At 39.0% G+C, this 20,059-nt stretch overlaps 4 protein-coding genes across 4 annotated transcripts; 2 read left to right on the plus strand and 2 right to left on the minus strand.

Moving 5' to 3' along the window:
• Positions 1-4,898: 4,898 nt before the first annotated feature.
• EAF01_005838 (uncharacterized protein) lies at positions 4,899-5,381 on the plus strand (the record flags this gene model as incomplete). Its single annotated transcript, XM_038914092.1, has 1 exon — positions 4,899-5,381. One exon carries the CDS (start codon positions 4,899-4,901, stop codon positions 5,379-5,381), a length of 483 nt encoding a protein of 160 aa, XP_038770541.1.
• Positions 5,382-6,222: 841 nt separating this feature from the next.
• Positions 6,223-7,918, plus strand: EAF01_005839 (uncharacterized protein; the record flags this gene model as incomplete). Its single annotated transcript, XM_038914093.1, has 2 exons — positions 6,223-6,623; positions 6,753-7,918. The coding sequence occupies exons 1-2, from the start codon at positions 6,284-6,286 to the stop codon at positions 7,916-7,918; spliced, it is 1,506 nt and encodes a 501-aa protein (XP_038770542.1). The 5' UTR covers positions 6,223-6,283.
• A 4,291-nt stretch (positions 7,919-12,209) lies between these two features.
• On the minus strand, positions 12,210-13,792 carry EAF01_005840 (uncharacterized protein; the record flags this gene model as incomplete). Its single annotated transcript, XM_038914094.1, has 3 exons — positions 12,210-13,161; positions 13,291-13,601; positions 13,673-13,792. The coding sequence occupies 3 exons, from the start codon at positions 13,790-13,792 to the stop codon at positions 12,210-12,212; spliced, it is 1,383 nt and encodes a 460-aa protein (XP_038770543.1).
• A 2,489-nt stretch (positions 13,793-16,281) lies between these two features.
• EAF01_005841 (uncharacterized protein) lies at positions 16,282-17,860 on the minus strand (the record flags this gene model as incomplete). The annotated part of the gene is made up of 2 exons (XM_038914095.1): positions 16,282-17,663; positions 17,719-17,860. The coding sequence occupies 2 exons, from the start codon at positions 17,858-17,860 to the stop codon at positions 16,282-16,284; spliced, it is 1,524 nt and encodes a 507-aa protein (XP_038770544.1).
• Positions 17,861-20,059: the final 2,199 nt, after the last annotated feature.

A 20,059-nucleotide genomic window follows, 5' to 3' on the forward strand; every position in this document is an offset into this window, starting at 1 on the left:
AGGAAATAAGACAGGACGACAAGACTCACGGGACTAGTATCACGTGATGGACCATCCCATCAGTCCCACCGATTATTATCAATGGGATCAGTGGGATCCCACTACGCCCACTACTCTCAGTGAGTGGGATCGATGGGATCGCAGAGTGCAAAGGTCTATATAAGGGAAAGGGTTTCTTTACATGTAGAGCTTCGTGCTCAAGAACAATCATTAGTTTCATTACTATAGTTACGAGAATTGCAACCAGTTACAACCTTATTGAATTCCTACTTGAAGTCTAGTCTAAACCACCTCGAGAGATCTCTAGACACTTCCACGTGACCCTAGAGGCAGCTCCCGTAACAATTCGGTAAATATTCCTTCTTAATATAATTGAGTTTTTTTGTATATTGATATTTGCTTAATGCTTTATTTGCTATCCGAAATATATAAATCTTTATATTTAAAAGTGTATTTTTATAAGCTAATCTTTTTATATTTTTAGCTAAAATTAATATAATCTTAAATATAAATGTAAAAGAGTTTATTTAATAACAAGTTATTCGAGATTTAATTAATATTGATTGAGAAAGAGTTTTAATTAGGTTATAAGGGGTTTAAGAGATTTATTAATTTAGATTGAAAGAGGGGAGGGTAGATATACAAATTTGAATATTTAATTTTGAGAATACAATTTTAGAATTAAATAGGATTAAATCTGTTTCTTAAAATTCTAATTTTATATTCTGAAAAATAATTAATTTCTTGTATACAATTTTAAAAGTTATAAAGAATTCAACCTTTGAAATATAATTGATATATACTTTAATAAATCTATCAATTTGACCACTATATAAACATTTTAGATTACTAAAACAATCAATATTAAATAGTTAAATTAAATAACTTGAATATAATAGTAAATATAAATATATAATATTATTCTTTTTACAGTATACTTGAAAAGCTATTGATTTGTAATTTTTATATCTATTCAATATTAACATTTGATATTTACTCTTTCTTCGATTCTTAATATGCTTATTAAAGTGTTTCAATTATTCTAAGTCTGTTTCATTATTCGTTTATTTATTAAATATAGATTTAATAACCTATTCTACAAAAAGATTCGTTTCGATATACTAATTAAAGAAATGAATTTATCCTTGAACTACTAAAAATGAGGGAATAATTCTACCCTTTTCATTTCTATATATTATTACTATAGCCCATTCTTGATTGCCTGGTTGTACTACCTTGCTTCTATTATTTCGTTTAGTATTAGTTACTACTATTACTATACATATAATCCCCATCATAAAGCCTATTTTATCGAAATTATAAAAATCTCCATTCAAAATGCTATATTTCGCTCACATTGTTACGGGAGCTGCCTCTAGGGTCACGTGGAAGTGTCTAGAGATCTCTCGAGGTGGTTTAGACTAGACTTCAAGTAGGAATTCAATAAGGTTGGTAACTGGTTGCAATTCTCGTAACTATAGTAATGAAACTAATGATTGTTCTTGAGCACGAAGCTCTACATTGTAATGAAACCCATTCCCTTATATAGACCTTCTTGCTCAGTGTGATCAGTACGGCTCAGTACTGGTTTGTTTGTACTTTCATGGCTCAGTGTCTATCCCGCTGAGGCAGACTGAGCCAACCACGTGACTTAGTGCCCCAGTCCCGTGCCTATGTTGCGTCGTTCGTAACAGATGTATTCGGTGTTAAACCATGTTATATATTTATAATCAATTGAAATCACTCTTTAATAAACTTAAAATCTTCACAAAAAACTCTTTGAAAATTATAAATACAATTAAAATATGTTTTTAATTCAATTCAACACTTTATAAATCAATACGTTCAAAGCTTCCTAATACACTTTGCACCCTTTAATTCAAGAATATAATTTATTATATCTTCCATATTTCTTAATTTGAATAGAAATTCTCTTATATCTATATCAATTATATATTCAGAAATAATATTCTCCTCTAATTCTAAAAGATTATTAAATTTAAATCGATATTTGAAATAAGGAATAGAACTATTAATTCTATACTATAATATTATATTCAGGATATTATACATCTTCATAATTTTTCGAATATTTTTTTTTTTGTCTTTTTAAATAGCTTCAATAATAAGGAGTATACAGACTTCTTGAGTATTCGAATTTATTATGAATTGTTGATAAAACATATATTAAAAGAAAAAAGAATGAATTAAAATGAAAGTAACCCACTCACTAATATGATCCACTCACTGATAAAACATGTTATTTGAAAATATAATAAAATGTTGATTTTTGGTGTGAAAATGAGTTTGGGCTGATAGTAGTTGATTAGTATTGTATATCAAGATCTATGCACATTCGAATGAACACTCATAAACAAGAGTATCCTTCGGCTCACCCAGCAGACGACCATCAAAACAAAACAGCACAAAATAGAGATAATAGCCTTCGTATCAATATGAATGCTTTGGCAGCAGGACCATCATAGTAATTCAACAACCTTGTTGTCTGACGCTACCATGCTGACCAGAATTCTGGCTGGGGTTGCGAAAATATCTATTTACTCAAAAGCCCTTACGTTGTGGTCTTTAACTTCAACCATTGTTGCCCTGAAGTAATATCATATATGAATCAAGTTGGCTCTATCATATAATCCTGTCCTCAAGGTTTCCACGAGATATGATCCAAGTGGTTTCATTCTGGTTCAATCACTAAAGTAATAGTATGGTAATATACCTTGACTCCTTGATGATTTGGCATTCGTCAATTTTTTACTTGTTTAATCGATTGATGCACGCGACAATTCTTCATACTGAATTTCCTCTTTGATTTGAAGATAACATGAACTAGTATCAATCACGAGATCATCTTTGGATTTCAAGAAGTGGAGAAAACACGACGCAGGGGGTGAAATAACCCGTGCAAGTGCAATGGTGGAAGTTCTGATTAGAGTTGGTAGCATGTGCATACAAGTATGGACATCACCCATTTCTTAAACTTGCTAGGGTCCGGGGAGATCTGCCATTAGACTAGTGTATTGTCAATCGCCCAATCATTCACGCTGCAGTCAAATATCGATGACAGTACTTATTCTTACGATTAGTTCTGTTGCATATCTGCAAATCACTTTTTTAGGCTTGACCCTCGGCTTTATCTAAGCTTAGTTGACTGCATAGAACTCCCGGAGTTAACGGAATTGATGACCATGTACCCAATGAAGCTTCCTACTTTTAGGACCATACATTGATTGTTTAGTTGCTTCATCTGTGTGTCCATTGATTGCTTTCATGTGCTCTTCATTTCATGGCGATCATATGGAACATTTGGATTGTTTTATTCGTAAAACAATCTCTTATCTCATTTGTTGGATCTGGATCTCTGCCACCCGACAAGCAACCATGTTTCCCCCCCTATAATGCAATCTGATATCCTTGGCCGATCTAGTTCATTTACTAGGTAGGTCAGCTAAATTACTATGACAATTTTCATTCATTTTCCGATAAAAAGTAAAACAAACATGTGAATCTTTTGAATTGCAAGATTTAAGTCCTACCTGCCGGCTTTTGGAAAAACTCTGCCACCCACCGATAGTTGGCCATATTATGAATGGTCGACAAGTAATCAAATCGTCCGAAAACCGGAGTCTTCGGATACATCTCAAAAGCCATTTCCCAAACCATTTTGTCAATACATCTTGGTTTGAAGAGTGATACGATCATTTTTCTTAGTGTTAAATAAGATATAAGAGTGAGGGACATTGGTGTTGATGTAATAGTAAGGAAAGATGTATTTTGTAAATAAGGTTCAAAAATTGATGTCAATTTGATAAGAAAGGGGAAGGTTCTAAGCGATAAGCGAGAATCTTCGAAAGAAGGAGAGAAATGATATTGTAGGTATGTAGGGAGGCTTGCATTGTTATGACTATCGTATTAAGACTATGTAATCAAGAGAAAACATATCTCTTGATGATTAATGTTAGCTAGTGTACATGTGGGATAGTTGACCCATTCAACGAATGATAATAGATAATTGTAATTGATAAGTTATGTCCTCAGTCTACATCAGGATGATACAAATAGTGACATAGATATCTAAATCAATTTTTGGGGGAAAGTCCAAATGAAGATGAAAGTCCAAGTTCGGAGTCAACATCTTCTATATGAATTCATACTTTGATTGTCTCTCACATTGAGTGAAATATTGACTGTGACTATCTCACCCCTTCATTACTAATTCATCGTCAAACTTTTCGATCTCGGTATACAGCTACCTTGTGTTACACCGACACCAATTCAAGATGTATAAATGCTCCTTATTAATGTGACGTAAGAGCCCTGACCCTGAAGCTTAACTGGGGTGAAAGACTTCAGACTCCAGAAGCAGTCTAGTATTACTTCCTGAATAGATTTAGTAGTATTAATCAGCCACTAGGTAACGTTTTTCACTCTAGACCAAATACCTACTTAGCATCCCCTAGCTTTTTTTCGTTTCCTATAAGAATTCCTCAGTACCCCAGCAATTTTCTTTTTCTGCCATGAGAAAAAATTTACCATTCGATCAATCAACACTCCAGATTTATTACCTACCATCATCCAACATATAAGATATTCGTATATCAAAAATTTGAATATCCACATTATACCATCATTTGACGAAATAAGAAATCTAAAAAGCGTATCTTTGGACCGTATCTATTGAGAAGTTCATTCAATAGTTATTCGACATTCGTTCTTAGAACATCTTTCGAAGATCAAAACAATTACTACATCAAAATACCAATTCATCATTCGGTCTATCGGCATCAATACGTCCAGATTGGTTTCGAGCTTTACTGTTACCAACAGCCAATATATCTCTATCCGTCAGCAATCATTATAATTAATCGCTTATCGAAATGTCGATGGCTATTGAAGATACCACAGCAAACGAGCAGCATTCCCACGGCTTCAATCGAGCAATTCACTCCGGATCACCACCATCATATGAAGAAAAAATGTACCTACCTAGTTATGAGAAAGCTATAAGCGACCTTGTTCCCGGTTTTCCAGCTTATGTTTTCCAACTCGAGGCAGTCATCAAGTTCATGTGTTCGCTGGGGGACTATCTAGTTGAGCAAGCCCTCCGATTGGAAGAAGATGTCTTGGATTTGGATAAAGAAGTAGAGCAGAATTTGATTCACGGTTGTGCTATTCATCCAAAAACGCGTGAAATATTTACAATCTACATCCAGTCACAAAGGATCCATCTATGTTTGGCAGGTTTACGTTGGTCGAGGATAGTGGAAAGATGTGAAGATATTGAGTGGGGTGTTGAGAGGGTAGAGCGGACAGAATACGAGACGGATGAGGAAAACCCATCGCAAATTATGGGAAGTAGAGTTTAAGGTTGATCTTCGAGTCGATTTTTATCGACAATTTTTCGTCACAAAATTGAAGTAAGTATTAGTCAACCTTTATTGTTATTGTGCCATTCTAATCAATCAACAAAGTCATGTGTAGATAGATAGCTTAAATGCTCCTATCCTTTTGGAAAGAACTTGCAAGCGAGCGAAATTGTATCACACATCATGGCGTAGAGGGAATACAATGTTATAGTTTTTGTTTGGAAAGGCGAGAAATTGATGAGATAGGAATATATTGGAGATGATATGATCAAGGAGTCTGGAGCGCTACGGAAGAATGAATTAATTTGGTATGCAGAATTTGCGAGCGAAGGTCATATTAACTGGAAGAGAGGCAAATTGAGCGTTGCAATCTCGACTCGGTTATAATTAAAGGTTTTGGAATGTTTGATAGAACGACGAGAGAGGGGTTAGACGAGGCGATATTTGGACACTCAAAACGAACCATACGAAGCGTAGAGAACATTTGGATATATTACTTATGTTGTATAGCGAGACTTGAGGGTATATACAGTTCAATACAATGAGTTTCTAAATCTACATCAAACATTCCCAAGAGCCCCTTCGCTAAAGATTCCGCATTGACCAACGAACAAATTATTACTCATGAAGGGCGTGTCAGTGTCAATTAATCATCATCCCTACCTCCACCACGCATATCGTCGGCCCTACAAACAATCCACAAATAAAGCTATCTATGGGCTAAATGGACAAATACTCCATTTTAGTCATGGCTGCCGTTATCGGACCCCTACACGCTTCACTATCAGTTAGCCATGCATATAAATATATATAAGATCAATCCTCAAGAATCAATGTAGGCTTCAATATCTCTCAAATTCATTTACTTATTGAGATCGTAGAAATTCAATTGGATCCCCGAGATGAAATCATATACTTCTCATCATCGTAATGAATCCGAATCAGCGATATCATCAAATTTGCCAGTAGAACTTCAATTGTTCGATAATCCGCACCAACGCCATTCAACTTCATATTCTATGACAAATTCCAATGTTGAAAACCTAGAATCAGCAAACGCAACGGATATAGATGCAGATGCTAGAAGAGTAGGAGTGGGAATTAGGAGTACAAGCGACACGGAAGCAGAACTTCAAGCTGAGGATCCGGAAAGAGTCTATCAACAACTCAAACCTGTAGATGGGGGACCAGCAGCTTGGAGATTACTGATCGCGGCATTTGTGTTCGAGGCAATTTTATGGGGTTTGTTTTTCTTTTCCTTGTCTCCTTTTATTCGAATGTTACACCAATTCTCGCTATGCTCTTCGCTCGTTCTACTATCACGCTTTCATGATGTCGTAACCGAGAAATAACTAATTTCTATTACCCAAGGATTTCCTATCTCCTTCGGAGTTTTCCAAGACTACTACTTCACACTCCCCCAATTCTCCACCTCCAAATCCCAAATCGCACTCATCGGAACCATTTCCCAAGGTCTCTGTTACCTCGGTGCCCCCCTCTCTGCCTCCCTCACCAAGCGATTTCCCAAACACCAAACCCATCAAATCTGGCTCGGCCTCCCAATCTGCATCTCCGGTCTCATAGCAGGTTCCTTCTGCGACTCCGTGCAGGGATTAATCTGGACTCAGGGCGTGATGTACGGTTGCGGATTCCTGATCCTCACATATCCTATCATAAGTATGATAAATGAATGGTGGATTGCGAGGAAGGGGATGGCGTTTGGATTGATCAGTGCGGCGAGTGGAGTCAGTGGTGCGGGAATGCCGTTTATTATTCAATTTCTGCTCGAGAAATATGGATACAAAACTGCGTTGAGGATTATCGTAGTTGGGATTACAATTTTGACGGTGCCTTTGCTGCCACTTTTGAAAGGGAGATTACCACCCAGTGAACGCAGTAGATTGGCACGCACGAATTGGGGGTTTTTGAAAAATAAACTTTTTTATATTTATGGATCTGCAACATTGATTTACGGAATGGGATTTTTCTACCCGGGGGTATATCTCCCTTCTTTCGCTACAAATATCGGATTGAGCGGTACTCAGGGAGCTGCGATATTGGCAGTCATGAGTGTAGCGCAGGTCGCAGGTCAATTCGCTTGTGGCTACTTATCTGACAAGAATTTCTCCGTTAATGCTCTGGCGGTGGGTTGTACGATCATGGCGACGGTTTCCTCATTACTACTCTGGAGTTTTGCGAAATCGACGGGTTTGCTCATTGCGTATGGAATCGTGTATGGATTTTTTGGATACGGGTTTAGTACGATGAGAGTGGCGATGGGGAAACTAATTTGTAGTGATCCGGGGAGTGTGGTGAGTATTTATTCGATTTTTGTTTGTTTACAGGGAGTGGGAAATGTATTGGTTGGTCCGATTAGTGGGGGCTTGTTGGGGGAGAGGGTGGTGCTTGGGGGGTATAGGGTTGAGAGGTATAGGGATATGGTTATTTATACAGGGTGTTGTATGGCGGGGTGTGCGGGGGTTATTAGTGGGTGGTGGTTGAGAAGATCGGGGAAGGCAGGAAGAGCTGTCATGTAGCTGAAATTCAAGACTTGGTATACACTATATATACAACGTATCATCGATCCGAAGCTTCATTAATCACTACCTGCTTCAAAGAGGAAGTCTGACATGACAGGCTCACCGTACAAGTTCCATATAAACTCCTACTATCCCCTTCCCTCATCACCACCTCTTCTTTAACTTCCAATCGTTAGATCTTTCACCTAATTGTCTTTCACCCCCTACCCCCCCCCCTCAAAAATAGAAAGTTCACATACAAAAAATAGTTCCCGATGAATGAAGATTAAATCCGGAGCGATGAACGCCCGGTGAGTAGCAAGGTTAGTGATGTTGCTCTCTGATGAACAACAAAATAGAAGATGCCACTACCGGTGAACAACAAAATAGAAGATGTCACTACTAATGAACAACAAAATAGAAGATGTCACTACCAATGAACAACAAAATAGAAGATGTCACTACCGGTGAACAACAAAATAGAAGATGTCACTACCGGTGAGTAATGAGACTAGTGATTTTACTCCCCGGTGATTAACAGGACTAGAAATCTTACTCCCGGTGAGGCATTTACATCTTAGCACTCAGAACTCTAAGTATAGAAGTATTAAGAGAAAAAGTGTAATTAGTTGAAAAAAATACGTGCGAAAGTCTAATTAATTGAAAAAATACATGTAAATTCATTTGTCGGAAATTATTTTTTCGGACAAAATCAATTGTGCGTAGAAAATCTAGAGAGGAGATGCCTATGGGTATACGGGAGGGGGCGATGGAAGTAGAGTCGAGGAAGAGAAGCCGAGGAGGAGAGGAGAAACATAAGGAAAGCCTATAGGAAGAGAGTAATATATGAAATACAGGGAGCTATTGAGCCTATAGGGATAGGGGTAGAGAAGATATATAGGGTATATAGAATATACCGAGTATATAATACAGGGCGTATAAGACCTATATAGTCTATAGGATTAGGGGTAGAGAAGATATACAGGGTATACAGGGTATACAAGACCTATATAGTCTATAGGGATGAGGGTATATAAGATATACAAGATAGATATTACAGAGTATATAACTCCTATAGACCGGGTCTATAGGGGTAGAAGAATATACAGGGTAGACAAGACAGGGTATATGACCCCTCTAGAAACCTATAGGGGTAGAAGGGAATACAGAACATACAGGGCATAGAACCCCTATAGATCCTATAGGGGTAGAAGGGAATACAGGATATACAGGGTAAACAATATAGAGCATACAAAACCTATAGGGCATATAGGAAACGAGAGAAGAAGATGAACTACGAAACGATAAAACGAATATACGAAACTACAAAACCACGAATATATTCGATAGAAGAAAGGAAACTATACGACGAATCGAAAGAAAACAAGCTCGATACAAGAGAAGAGAGTCATCGAGACATCCTACTATATTACTAAGTGTAGGGAGTAAGAGTCGAATATAGTATAGTATAAGAGAAGTTGAGATTACTAATTATGAAAGTAAAGGAGTAGGATTAGATATTTAAGGAATATCCTATATACCTATCGCTGTTAAGCGAATATCGCTAGAATATAGCATATCGACAGTCGAAGAGACTAGAAACGAGGAAAAACACCGACTAGAATATTACTCTCAAGGCTAGAGAACCGATACGAATACTAAAATTCGATCGAGTAACTCATATTATCATCGGCTTCAACCTTCGAGGTTGAGTAAGTCCGAATGTATATTTCGATAAGAATACAAATCTCTTATCTACGACAACTACTAGATACTAGAAACTAAGAATCGATAAATTAGTAAGATCATCGATCTCAAAAACGCTCTACAGCGTCTCTATTATTTTATATATTACTACGAGTATACATAATATACTCTACGAGGATAAATATTATAATATAGACGTGTCTACTACTTGAAAGAATACTCCCGACGAGACTATCTATATTATCGAAAAGATAATAAGATAAGATATCGAAAGATTATATTTCAAGATAAAGAGCGTAACGAAATAAATCGAATATTCGACTTAAAGCTAAGAAGATACGAAGACAACTTACGCTTAAATAATAAGCGAAAAGAGATAAAAGAATAAGAAATTCGAGTTCTTATAAATTACGACTATCGAATAGGAAATATCATAACGAAGATGTTTAGAAAGAAGCGAAATTTCGAATTATAAGAAAGGAAAATGTCGATATTTTCTAAAGAGAAGACTAGTCGACTATCTCGAAACCTTGAAAAGAACGAGAAGAACGTAATCAACGAAACGAAGAAAAGATTAATCGAAATCTCTCTAAGATAAGACAAATCGATAGGTCGAAAACAACAAGTACTAGAAGAAGATCTACAGAAATCTACAAGCTACAAGCTACAAGCTAGAAGCTACAACATAACTATCGAAAAACGCCTTCAAATCCTCGAATCACAGAAATCAAATCTCTCTTAAGTCAGCGAAGTATACCGAACAACGAAATACAGAACGACTGAAAAAGCTTATAAGCTTAAAACAAATCGAATCGATCTATTAATAAAGATATAGACAAGCGACAAACTACTCAACTCAATACTTAGTACTTAGTACTATATACTCTAATTCGAAAATAACTATCGCGACTATTAAGATATCTAGTCTTAATAATACTAACTACCTACTAAAGAAAAAACAGTAACTACTAAACGCTAAACACGATACATGATATACGATATAACCCAAGCACTAAAACAGAGAGAGAGCGAGCGAGCGAAAAACACCTTCTCAACAACTCAACTACTCAACTATTCAATCATAAGAGCATCTAACTACAATAGTAAACGACATGAAATCTAGAATTCGAACAACATATAAGAAAACGATTATACTAATACTCAAGGGTATATATTCAGTACTATACTCGAGAAATCGAAATTTGAAGAGGACTATTTCGATAGTCTATTTAGTCACACCACGACTAATCTATATCTTCTTACTACAACTAGATTTTCTTACCGAGTATTAATCGACAAACGCCAAACATACGCCAAGCCTATACTAGACACTAGACACTGCGCCATACGCCAACCCATCGAAGAATTATAGTATCGAAAAGCAGACTTAAGAGCTATCTCTCTAGGTATACCTACCGCTATACTAACTAAAAAAGAATACACGAAACACAAAATCCAACTCTCAAGAGTATACAAACCAAATACTCCAACTAAAGGCGTACACGAGCCCTAGACTATCTACCTCGACTACCTACTTAGACAACCCACCCACCTCACTACAAGGAAACACAGAGGAAACAATAGCACCCAAAACAGCATTACCACACTAACACCAAGCTCAACACCAAGCTAAAAACAAAAACAACAACAAAAACGTGACTGCCTACCTACCTACCTACCTAGCCATAGGAAACGATAGTACTAACATACGAAGCGCGAGAATAAGGATATGCGTATCTATTTAGTGCTATACTCTAGATAATATTATGCTCTAGAAACCATCAAAGACTATTACAACACTCTATTTAATCCTAGGTACTATCTATCCATCAACTAAACACAACACACGATACACAGTCACGATACAACTCTAGCTTCGAAAAAAGAATCAAACAGAGCATCGAAAAGAGAGTAAAGAATCAAAAAACAATCTCAAAAACAAGCCTACCTACCTACCACCTACAAAGTATTCCAAAGATCGAATCGCAACAGTTGAGATACTCACTCCCAGTATGCATCTCTCTATATCTGTTTCGAAAAGCGATGTTTTTTTTTTAAAAAAAAGGAAAAAAAAGGGATACTTTTTGAAAGCGATCAATACTCAATAAAGGGGATACTCAACAGAAGCAGTAATAGAAAAGAGAGCTATCCCCAAGGGCACTTAAAGGAAGGCCTGCAGGATTAAAGGACCTCGAGGACTAGCGATATTCAAGAGAACCATCTCGAAAGGAGAATATTTGCGCTAGCAATAAGAACTACAGAACTACAGAACCACAGAACCGGAAAACACTCAAGACAGGAGACAAATTTCCACCCCTGGGAACATATCACAAACTTCGACAATAAGGGAAAAGAATCACCAAGATTCAAAGACTAAGACTCAAAAACCAAGATTAGATCGAGTTCTGATTCAAAGACCGAAAATTCCCGATCAACCCTCAGAACCCTCAAAACCAACCCTAAATTCCATTCCCCATTGGTATCAACCCATCAAATCATAACTCATCCCTAAATATACACCCAAAACTCCTCTAATATACATACCCCCATACCCCTCCCATAAACACTCTAAAACCCCCATTCCATCCCATCAAAATCAAATCTACAAAACCACAATCGCAAAAACCAACGCAACCCACAATCCCAGCACCTCCTTCCCACACCCCATTCCCACACTTCTACTCCTCTCCGCCCCATTCCCTTTTGTCGCGCTCGCCGACGCACTCGCACTCGCACTAATCATACTCACACTCGTACTAACACTGGTAGGTGTCGCAGTCGCGCTATATGGTTGTGCTACTGTGGCTGTAGCCACTATATTCGCTCCTGGGGTTGCATACACCGGTTTTCGCTCATCAGTTACTCCATTTCCGCCGTCGAAAAATTCTCCGCTTCCATCGTAGGGTGTATCTTCTGATTTAGCACTCACCCATTCGGCATGTGTGTAATCATCTACACCTTTTCCACCTGCGCCTATTAATTGAAGATTTGGAACAGGGACAGGTGCCCATTTTGCGGGGTCGTTGTTTAAGAATCCAGGGTATGATAGAGAGTTATTGAGAATCGTCTTATCGAGGTTAATATTTGTATAATTTGTTTTCGAAGCGCAGAGATCAAAGACATTGGCGCCAACATCGTAACGACCCAAGTTAGGAAGACCCCAATTGTTTTCTAAGGTGGAGAGGATACTGTAATGCGAGTAAATTGTGGTATCAACAGTTCCTTTTTTATCTGCTGGCACAGCACCACCTAAAAGTACGGAATAAATTCGATTTGGTTTGGAGTAGGTCTCGGATTCGTCGTAGGTGAGAAGGATGAGGGTATTATTCATAAATGCTTCGTTTTGAAGAAGAGGGGTGAGAAATGATCGGGTCCAATTGGCTGCAAATGATAAAGAGGTATTGTGTCCATCATTCAACATGTCGGGGGATATATGTGCATATTGTGGTAAAGAAGCTGGATCCCTTTTAACGGTCGTGGAAAAATCGTTCAAGGAGAGGAGATTTTGAAGTCGGGTACCGTTTGTATTTATACTATCATAACTGACGAAAGGACTATTCAATCATATTAGCATTTATTTTCCAACCATCTTCCAAGAAAGAATGACGCTCCGCTGGCTCTCCGAGGGCCACTGCCGTGGAGGCAGACTATTCCATTGAAAGCAATTCGGGGTGTGAACTCACTTATGTTTCCTAACATAATCCCATCCCTTTCCATCCTGTGCAGTACTTCCCTCTCCCATATATCCCGGTCCAGGCATCCCCTCAAAATACCCTTTCCAAGTGATTCCCGCATCTTCAAAAAGATCCACCACCGTCGTCACATTATGCGGTATGCGTACAAATTCATCATGATTGAGACCGAAAAAGTCGCCGCCGACTGATGCGATATAGTTTGGTTGAGAGGGATGAGTGAGTCCGTAGTAATTCTCGAGGAGGATGCCTTGTGCGGTGAGATTGAGAATGTCGGCATTGGCTTCGACTTTTGAGTCGTCCTAGAAGAAGAAGGTTAGAGGTTTGAGGGGTTTTAAGGGGGAAGGGAAGAAGAAGATGAATGAGAACGCACTTGATTTTCGAGCCAGATGGTAAAGAATCGATCGAAAGCTGCTCCGGGTACATAGGCAGCTTCACATGCTGATCGTATACATGTAATTGCACTTGCTACGAGCAGAAATGAAGAACGCATGTTGAACATTGTAATATGTGAGGGGTTTGATAATTTTCAAATAGGATGAACAAGTATTAATAACAGAGAAAGAGAGAGATATAGCGAGCGAAGGAAAGTACAAAAGCACAACCCCCAAAAGGAGAACGAAAGTGAAAAATATAAGATGACAATTAACAATTAATTACCGTTATGTTACCTCACATACCCTTTTATTTATCAAACATAGTCGTTTCATCGCATTTGTCCAAGCAGCGGCGCCCGCACCGCACACACGGATGCAATTGATTTTGATGTTACATAACTATCACATTTGCTTATCGACTTTTTTGATAGGTGCCATGTAAGATTACGAAGTATTCTAGAATGGCTGCGGCTGTACTCTGTAGATCTAAAGGCTGAGGCACTGGGATGGAGAAACTATTATTAGTTTCTCACATCACACTGTCTACTCTTCTTCATCAATCTTACCTCATCCCCCTTTTGACTACCGTTGGATTGGCGATTTAGTTGGAGAAGTCGCATTTGGGTTGGAGTAGCATTTGAGTTGGGAGGATATATGAAGGGTGCAATCCTAGGTGGATAGCATGTATGGGTGAAGTTTTGGTCACATCTAAGCCTTTCGAACACAACAGTTATTAGATGCTTAGTAATTGAGATTTACGAGGGAGAAAAAACAGGTCGGAATTGACTACTAATAAAGCTCTTCAATAAATCTAAAAGAATTATTAAATGTATAAATAATTTTTGTAATATTATTATTGATTGATTTGTTATAGAATTTATTAGAATGAGTAATGTTGGTCTCTTTTTTCTCCTACGAATAGTCTATCCTCATGATTTGTTTGATTTTGAGGTTTGCGGTGTATGATGATGTTTGTGTACACATACAAAGTACGCCTCTTCTAGCCCACCATTTCATGTTTTGATATCAATGAAGAAGATCCCACTTGAGATCCCAAATTTCGATAGCGATTGATTGATTATTGATTCATATGATAATCATTCCATACCTAGCTATTTCCAAGTTCACAGCGCAAATTTCGAAACTAGCAATACAATCGACTGGCAGCGCCTTTCTGCACACAGAAGGAATAATTTTATACTGTGATCCCATCAACACCAAGATATCCATCTCTACCACATACGTATCAAGATCACCATCACACATCTGTTCCTCACCCTCATCCGCCTTGTATCCCTCACCCTCATCCCGCTTGCATCCCTCACCCTCATCCTTACCCCTCGCTTCCAATCCCCAGAGATGAATTCCAATATCCAATATCCAATATCCACTTCCTCAAACCTTCACGCACAAGTAAAATCCACACATCTTGCATTTCCTCTACACCCCTTAGACCATCACCACACAATCAATCAATCACACACACCACTTCCACCCCTTAGACTATCACCACACACCACTCCACCCCCCCACGCCTCCATCCACAAACCTCGCGCGCCCAATATACTCCAAAACCCCCACAAGTGCGTCGTGCTCGAACACACACAACACAGGCCTCTCTCTTCCCAAGGAAGAGCAAAAAGGGCGGATCTCTTCAAATTTTGAGGTTTGTGAAAATACCAACTAAGAAAAATTTGATCGAAAAAGTGCCGAGAATCTCTCGGGCTCACACCTACCTCCCCCAAAAGCGCTCCTATTAATGCTTCTCCAAAGACCTCTACTCATACTTCGAAAGAGGCACTCTCAAATCAGGAATCACTAAACTTTCTCTCCTTTCCGAGATCTTCTCCAAGATCCTCTCAAGATTAAACAGGACCTCTAATCTCGATTCTGCATCTGTAACATAAAGAAAATTCATCTCGTTCCCATGAGGTGAATAATCTACCTACGAAGTGAGGCTCATCTCTATCTATCAATCACCACAATCTTCACAATCACCATACCACATTACTCTAATCAATATCCCTTCATTCCCCTCCCCTCTTTCCCTCCGCCCGCTTCGGATCACATGAATTGAATTGGTTGAATGATTGAATGATTGAATGATTGAATGATTGAATGATTGAATGATTGAATGATTGAATGATTGAATGATTGAATGAGTAGAGATGGATTGATCATACAAACAGAGGAGAGAAATCAATTCAAATCAGGTCATAGAAGGGAGAGAGGGGAGAAGGAGAGATGGGGAAAAGAACAACGTGAAGCGATTATAGAATACCGAGGAGATGGGAGTGGTGAATCTGTATAATCATCAGAAAACGAGCTTAGAGTGAGGGAAGCAAGTGCGCGACTGAGTACTATTAGGCTCACGTGCAAGGATATTCATAGATACTAGCGTTGTAATGTAGAAATCAAGTTAGATTTTTAAAACAATTATGGAACAAGTGATAAAATTTCAAATCGAAAGGTATCTATCTATGTATGCATGCGTGATATAAAATGAAAAATCCATAACGCCGGTGACCCCCTCATCGTTTAGTTCTTCATCTCGATCATCTTCCACTTTCTCTAATCCTCTCACCCTCCCCTCTCCCCCTCCCCTCTAAGTCATCCTACACCAACCCCTCCCCCTCTCAACCTGCCACTCACACAAACTGACCTCCAAAACCATCCCCACAAACCCTGCTATACAAATCCCCCCACTATCACTCACACTCGTTGCTCCCAAACTAAACTCTCTATCCGCCTCTCCTACCTTTTCCATAATCTCCGCAAAAGTATTTACATATACCGCTCCGCCGAGAAGCCCCTCCCAGAAAATCACCACAAAGATGATATACACACTTGGGATCCAAAACCACAGTGCCTGCGAAATGAGGAGGAAAAGATTTGCAATCTGGAGGAATGACGAGATGTAGAGATTATGGATTCGGTAAAAAGGTGTAGAGGAGCGGGAGATAAAAACGCCGACTTGGTAGATAAATCCATATGTGGGATAGAAGGAGCGGTAATGGGAAAATGGGTTTCCCGTGGAAGGTGTAGGGTAAAGGAGAGTAGGAGAGACGCCTTGGTTGATGGTATATTCGGCAACGTAAACGAGGAGGAGAGGAAGCATGTAGGGAAAGAAGAGAGATGAGGCGCGATGAAGATTATAAAGGAAGGTTGATTTCGCTTCGTGATGCGATAATCCCGGAGAAGAGGGACGGGGAGAGTGTGAGGAGTAGGCCTCTGATGCGATGGCAGGACCAGGTGCAAGTAGAGAAGCTGCTGCTGATTCGGGTGGTAGATCATCGATATCTGAACTCGTGAGAGGTTGATTAAGCGAATCTTCTCCTGGAAGAGTGTTGTAATCTTTCCGTAAAGATGCTCTTCTCAATGGTCCTTGAGGTAGTACAACGAAGAATGAGAGAAGCATTATACAGGGCAAGAAAGCTGAAGCTAAAAGACTGATCTTGACAGATAGTCCAATGATAGTTGTCAAAAGAACGTATAATCCGGCTCCCGCTAAACCTGCCCCTCCTGTTCCGCTTCCCCATGCTGCCAGACTGAAGTGTCCATAGTAATGCGTGAGACCCAGGAAACTTAATTCTCCGCCACCACTACTGAGACTCGCAAGTATCACACCAAAGAGTTTCGTCGATACAGATCTGTCGTCAGGGGTTAATGCGATGAGGAGCATACCCCCCGAGGATAAGGAGCAGAAGACGATGATGCGTATCCAGTAAGGAATCTTATGAATGAAATAAGGAGCGACGAGTTTCATTAGGAAAGACGGTAGAACATCTGCGAGTAAAACGACCGATTTCGGAATATCAGGACCTGCCATACCAAAGATCAGCGACTGAGAATACCTTGCGATCCCCAACATCCAAGTATAAAGTCCCAATTGCGCATCCAAATCAAAAAGGGGAAGCCACTCAAACTTACCAACCAAATCCAACGCCGCCGACAAGATAATCACATACAAAACATTATTGATGAGACCTATAGAAGCGTTAACCCTAGAGTTTTTGTGCGACTCCAACTGTCGTGCGCATACCAAACAACCAAAACGCGATCAAACCCGACGTATCTGCGCCGTGAAAAATAGCCGCAAATCTAGCTCGATACATGGCCCATGAAGATCCTGGGGAGCCGGGAAGCGGAAGCGACAAACCGGTAGATGAGGAAGATCTGTTCATTGCCGTGGAATGATAATCCTATCATTCATGTTGAGTGAGTCCAACTGTGAAGATTGAAAATGTTGAAATTGTATATAGTACCAGCAAACCAAAATGTGCTTATGATGTTTGCTGATTAAGGTCTCACACTGAATGTTTCTGAATTGTGGTGGATCAGGTAGCGATAAGGTATCTATCTACTTCGTATGGAGAGTCGTAACTAGTACCTAGTCGTTTCTCAAGCAACCTTGAAAGCTGTGATGATAGTTACAATGGGATGGGCGGATGAGTGTGCAAGGGTAAGCGTGGCATGTTCAGGTACCGGCACATGATTGGGATTTCCACATTTTCCGTCTGTAATGTATATGGGTGGTAGTAACTTGTGAGAAGTCCAGATTGATGATGATGATGATGATGATGATAGTATTTCTTTCTCTTCACCCTTTCTTTTCTTTCCTCACTCTAACTTATACAAAAGTCAAAACTCCCGGGTTAATTTGCAAACTCCGAAAACCGAGGTCAAACTTCTACCTCGTAAATGATATCCATCATGTTGTATCATGTCACCACAATCGAAATTCACTTTCTTGACCTCACAGAACTTTTTGGATGGGATTCCTTAGACTCTCTTTACCTCCTTACATATCGAACGTGGCTGGAAACAAGACATTCACTCGACCCTTCGCGATCACATTGAATATTCAGGAACGATATCGAAAGCTTTGTCTGCTGATTAGCGAGTGGTGAATATTTCACATTCACTGCTCGGGTGTGGAACGTGAGAAGAAAGGGGGATGTGCTGAGACTATTTTTAATTTGAGGGGAAGAATGAATGAGGGGACTTTTGATGTGTTTGTATTGTAGATATGAAGTATGTAGGTATGAAGTATGTAGGTATGAAGTATGTAGGTATGAAGTATGTAGGTATGAAGTATGTAGGTATGTAGGTATGTAGGTGGAAGTATGTATGTATGTAGGTATGTAGGTATGTATGTATGTATGTATGTAGGTATGAAGTATATATGTAGGTATGAAGTATATATGTAGGTAGAAGTATACATGTAGGTAGAAGTATATATGTAGGTAGAAGTATGTATATAGGTATATATGTATGCAGTGTTGTTTGCTGATATGTGTTTCAGAATTTCATGTACATAATGATGAGGGGAGTGTGGATGACGCGCTTTATTGGAAGGGAAGAGAGAGCGGGTACTGGGCGTGCATGTGGGAGTAGATTTAGGTTTTGGTTGGCACGATCGGTTGGAGATTGATTTGATAATTATATTAGTTGGGGTTGTGGTGGATGGTGTATTTACTGATTTATTGATTATTATTGATTATTATTGATTATTATTGATTGGGTTATTATTGGGAGAGACTTGCTGATATGTACCCAAGTATTATTTTTTGATATTTGTCTTCACACATCTACCCAGCAGTCATTTACCATTGGGTACATCTGATCGGTGGACAAGCAGTAGTCAATATCAGGTACATAGTAGTTGGTACTATGAGTCAATACCAGTCAAAGGGCTTGGAATGTTCCATGTGGAATTGACCTATGGTCGTCTTCCCGTGATACCCTTTCTAGGTATATAGTTATTCAGATTCTTCTGTAATCACGTGAAGAAAGGATGTAAGCTGTAGGTAACGTACGAAGTAGTGTGTATGTCAGCACTACGGGTATGTGCGGTCAAAGAAACATAAGGGAAGGGATACCTGCCGGTCTGTCTGGGGACCTAGATAGGAAATGCCAAGGGTATAAATGCAATAAAGATCCTTTACAAATTACCCAAGTGGGTTTACCTTGGTTGAGAGATAGAGAAAGATACTTATTATTATTACTCGGTACTCTGAGCGATACCTACTCTCATAGATAATGAACAATAAATCTCTATTAAATCTCTCCTCGTAATTAATCATGAATACATCTCTCCCTATTGCACCTCTCTGCTATAGAAGCATCTCTCTTCCATAGAAAACCTTTCCAAACAACAAAAAAGCAAATCAATTAATTGATTTAATCCTAGTGTCTTTTTTGCCTACCCCATTTTGAGGATTTAAGCTCAAGTCTAAGCTCAATCGAGTCTAGCTCTCTCTCGTAGCTTCCCTTTTGCTTACAGGTGTCAGGAGCTCAGCAGGGCATCATACTATGGCCAAAAAGTCAAAAGGTGGAAATCCCCGTCGACTGATTCATAGAAATACGTGAGAACGCACCCC

The sequence above is a fragment of the Botrytis porri genome (assembly GCF_014898465.1).
Source record: "Botrytis porri strain MUCL 3234 chromosome Unknown BPOR_007, whole genome shotgun sequence".
Taxonomy (NCBI): Eukaryota; Fungi; Ascomycota; class Leotiomycetes; order Helotiales; family Sclerotiniaceae; genus Botrytis; species Botrytis porri.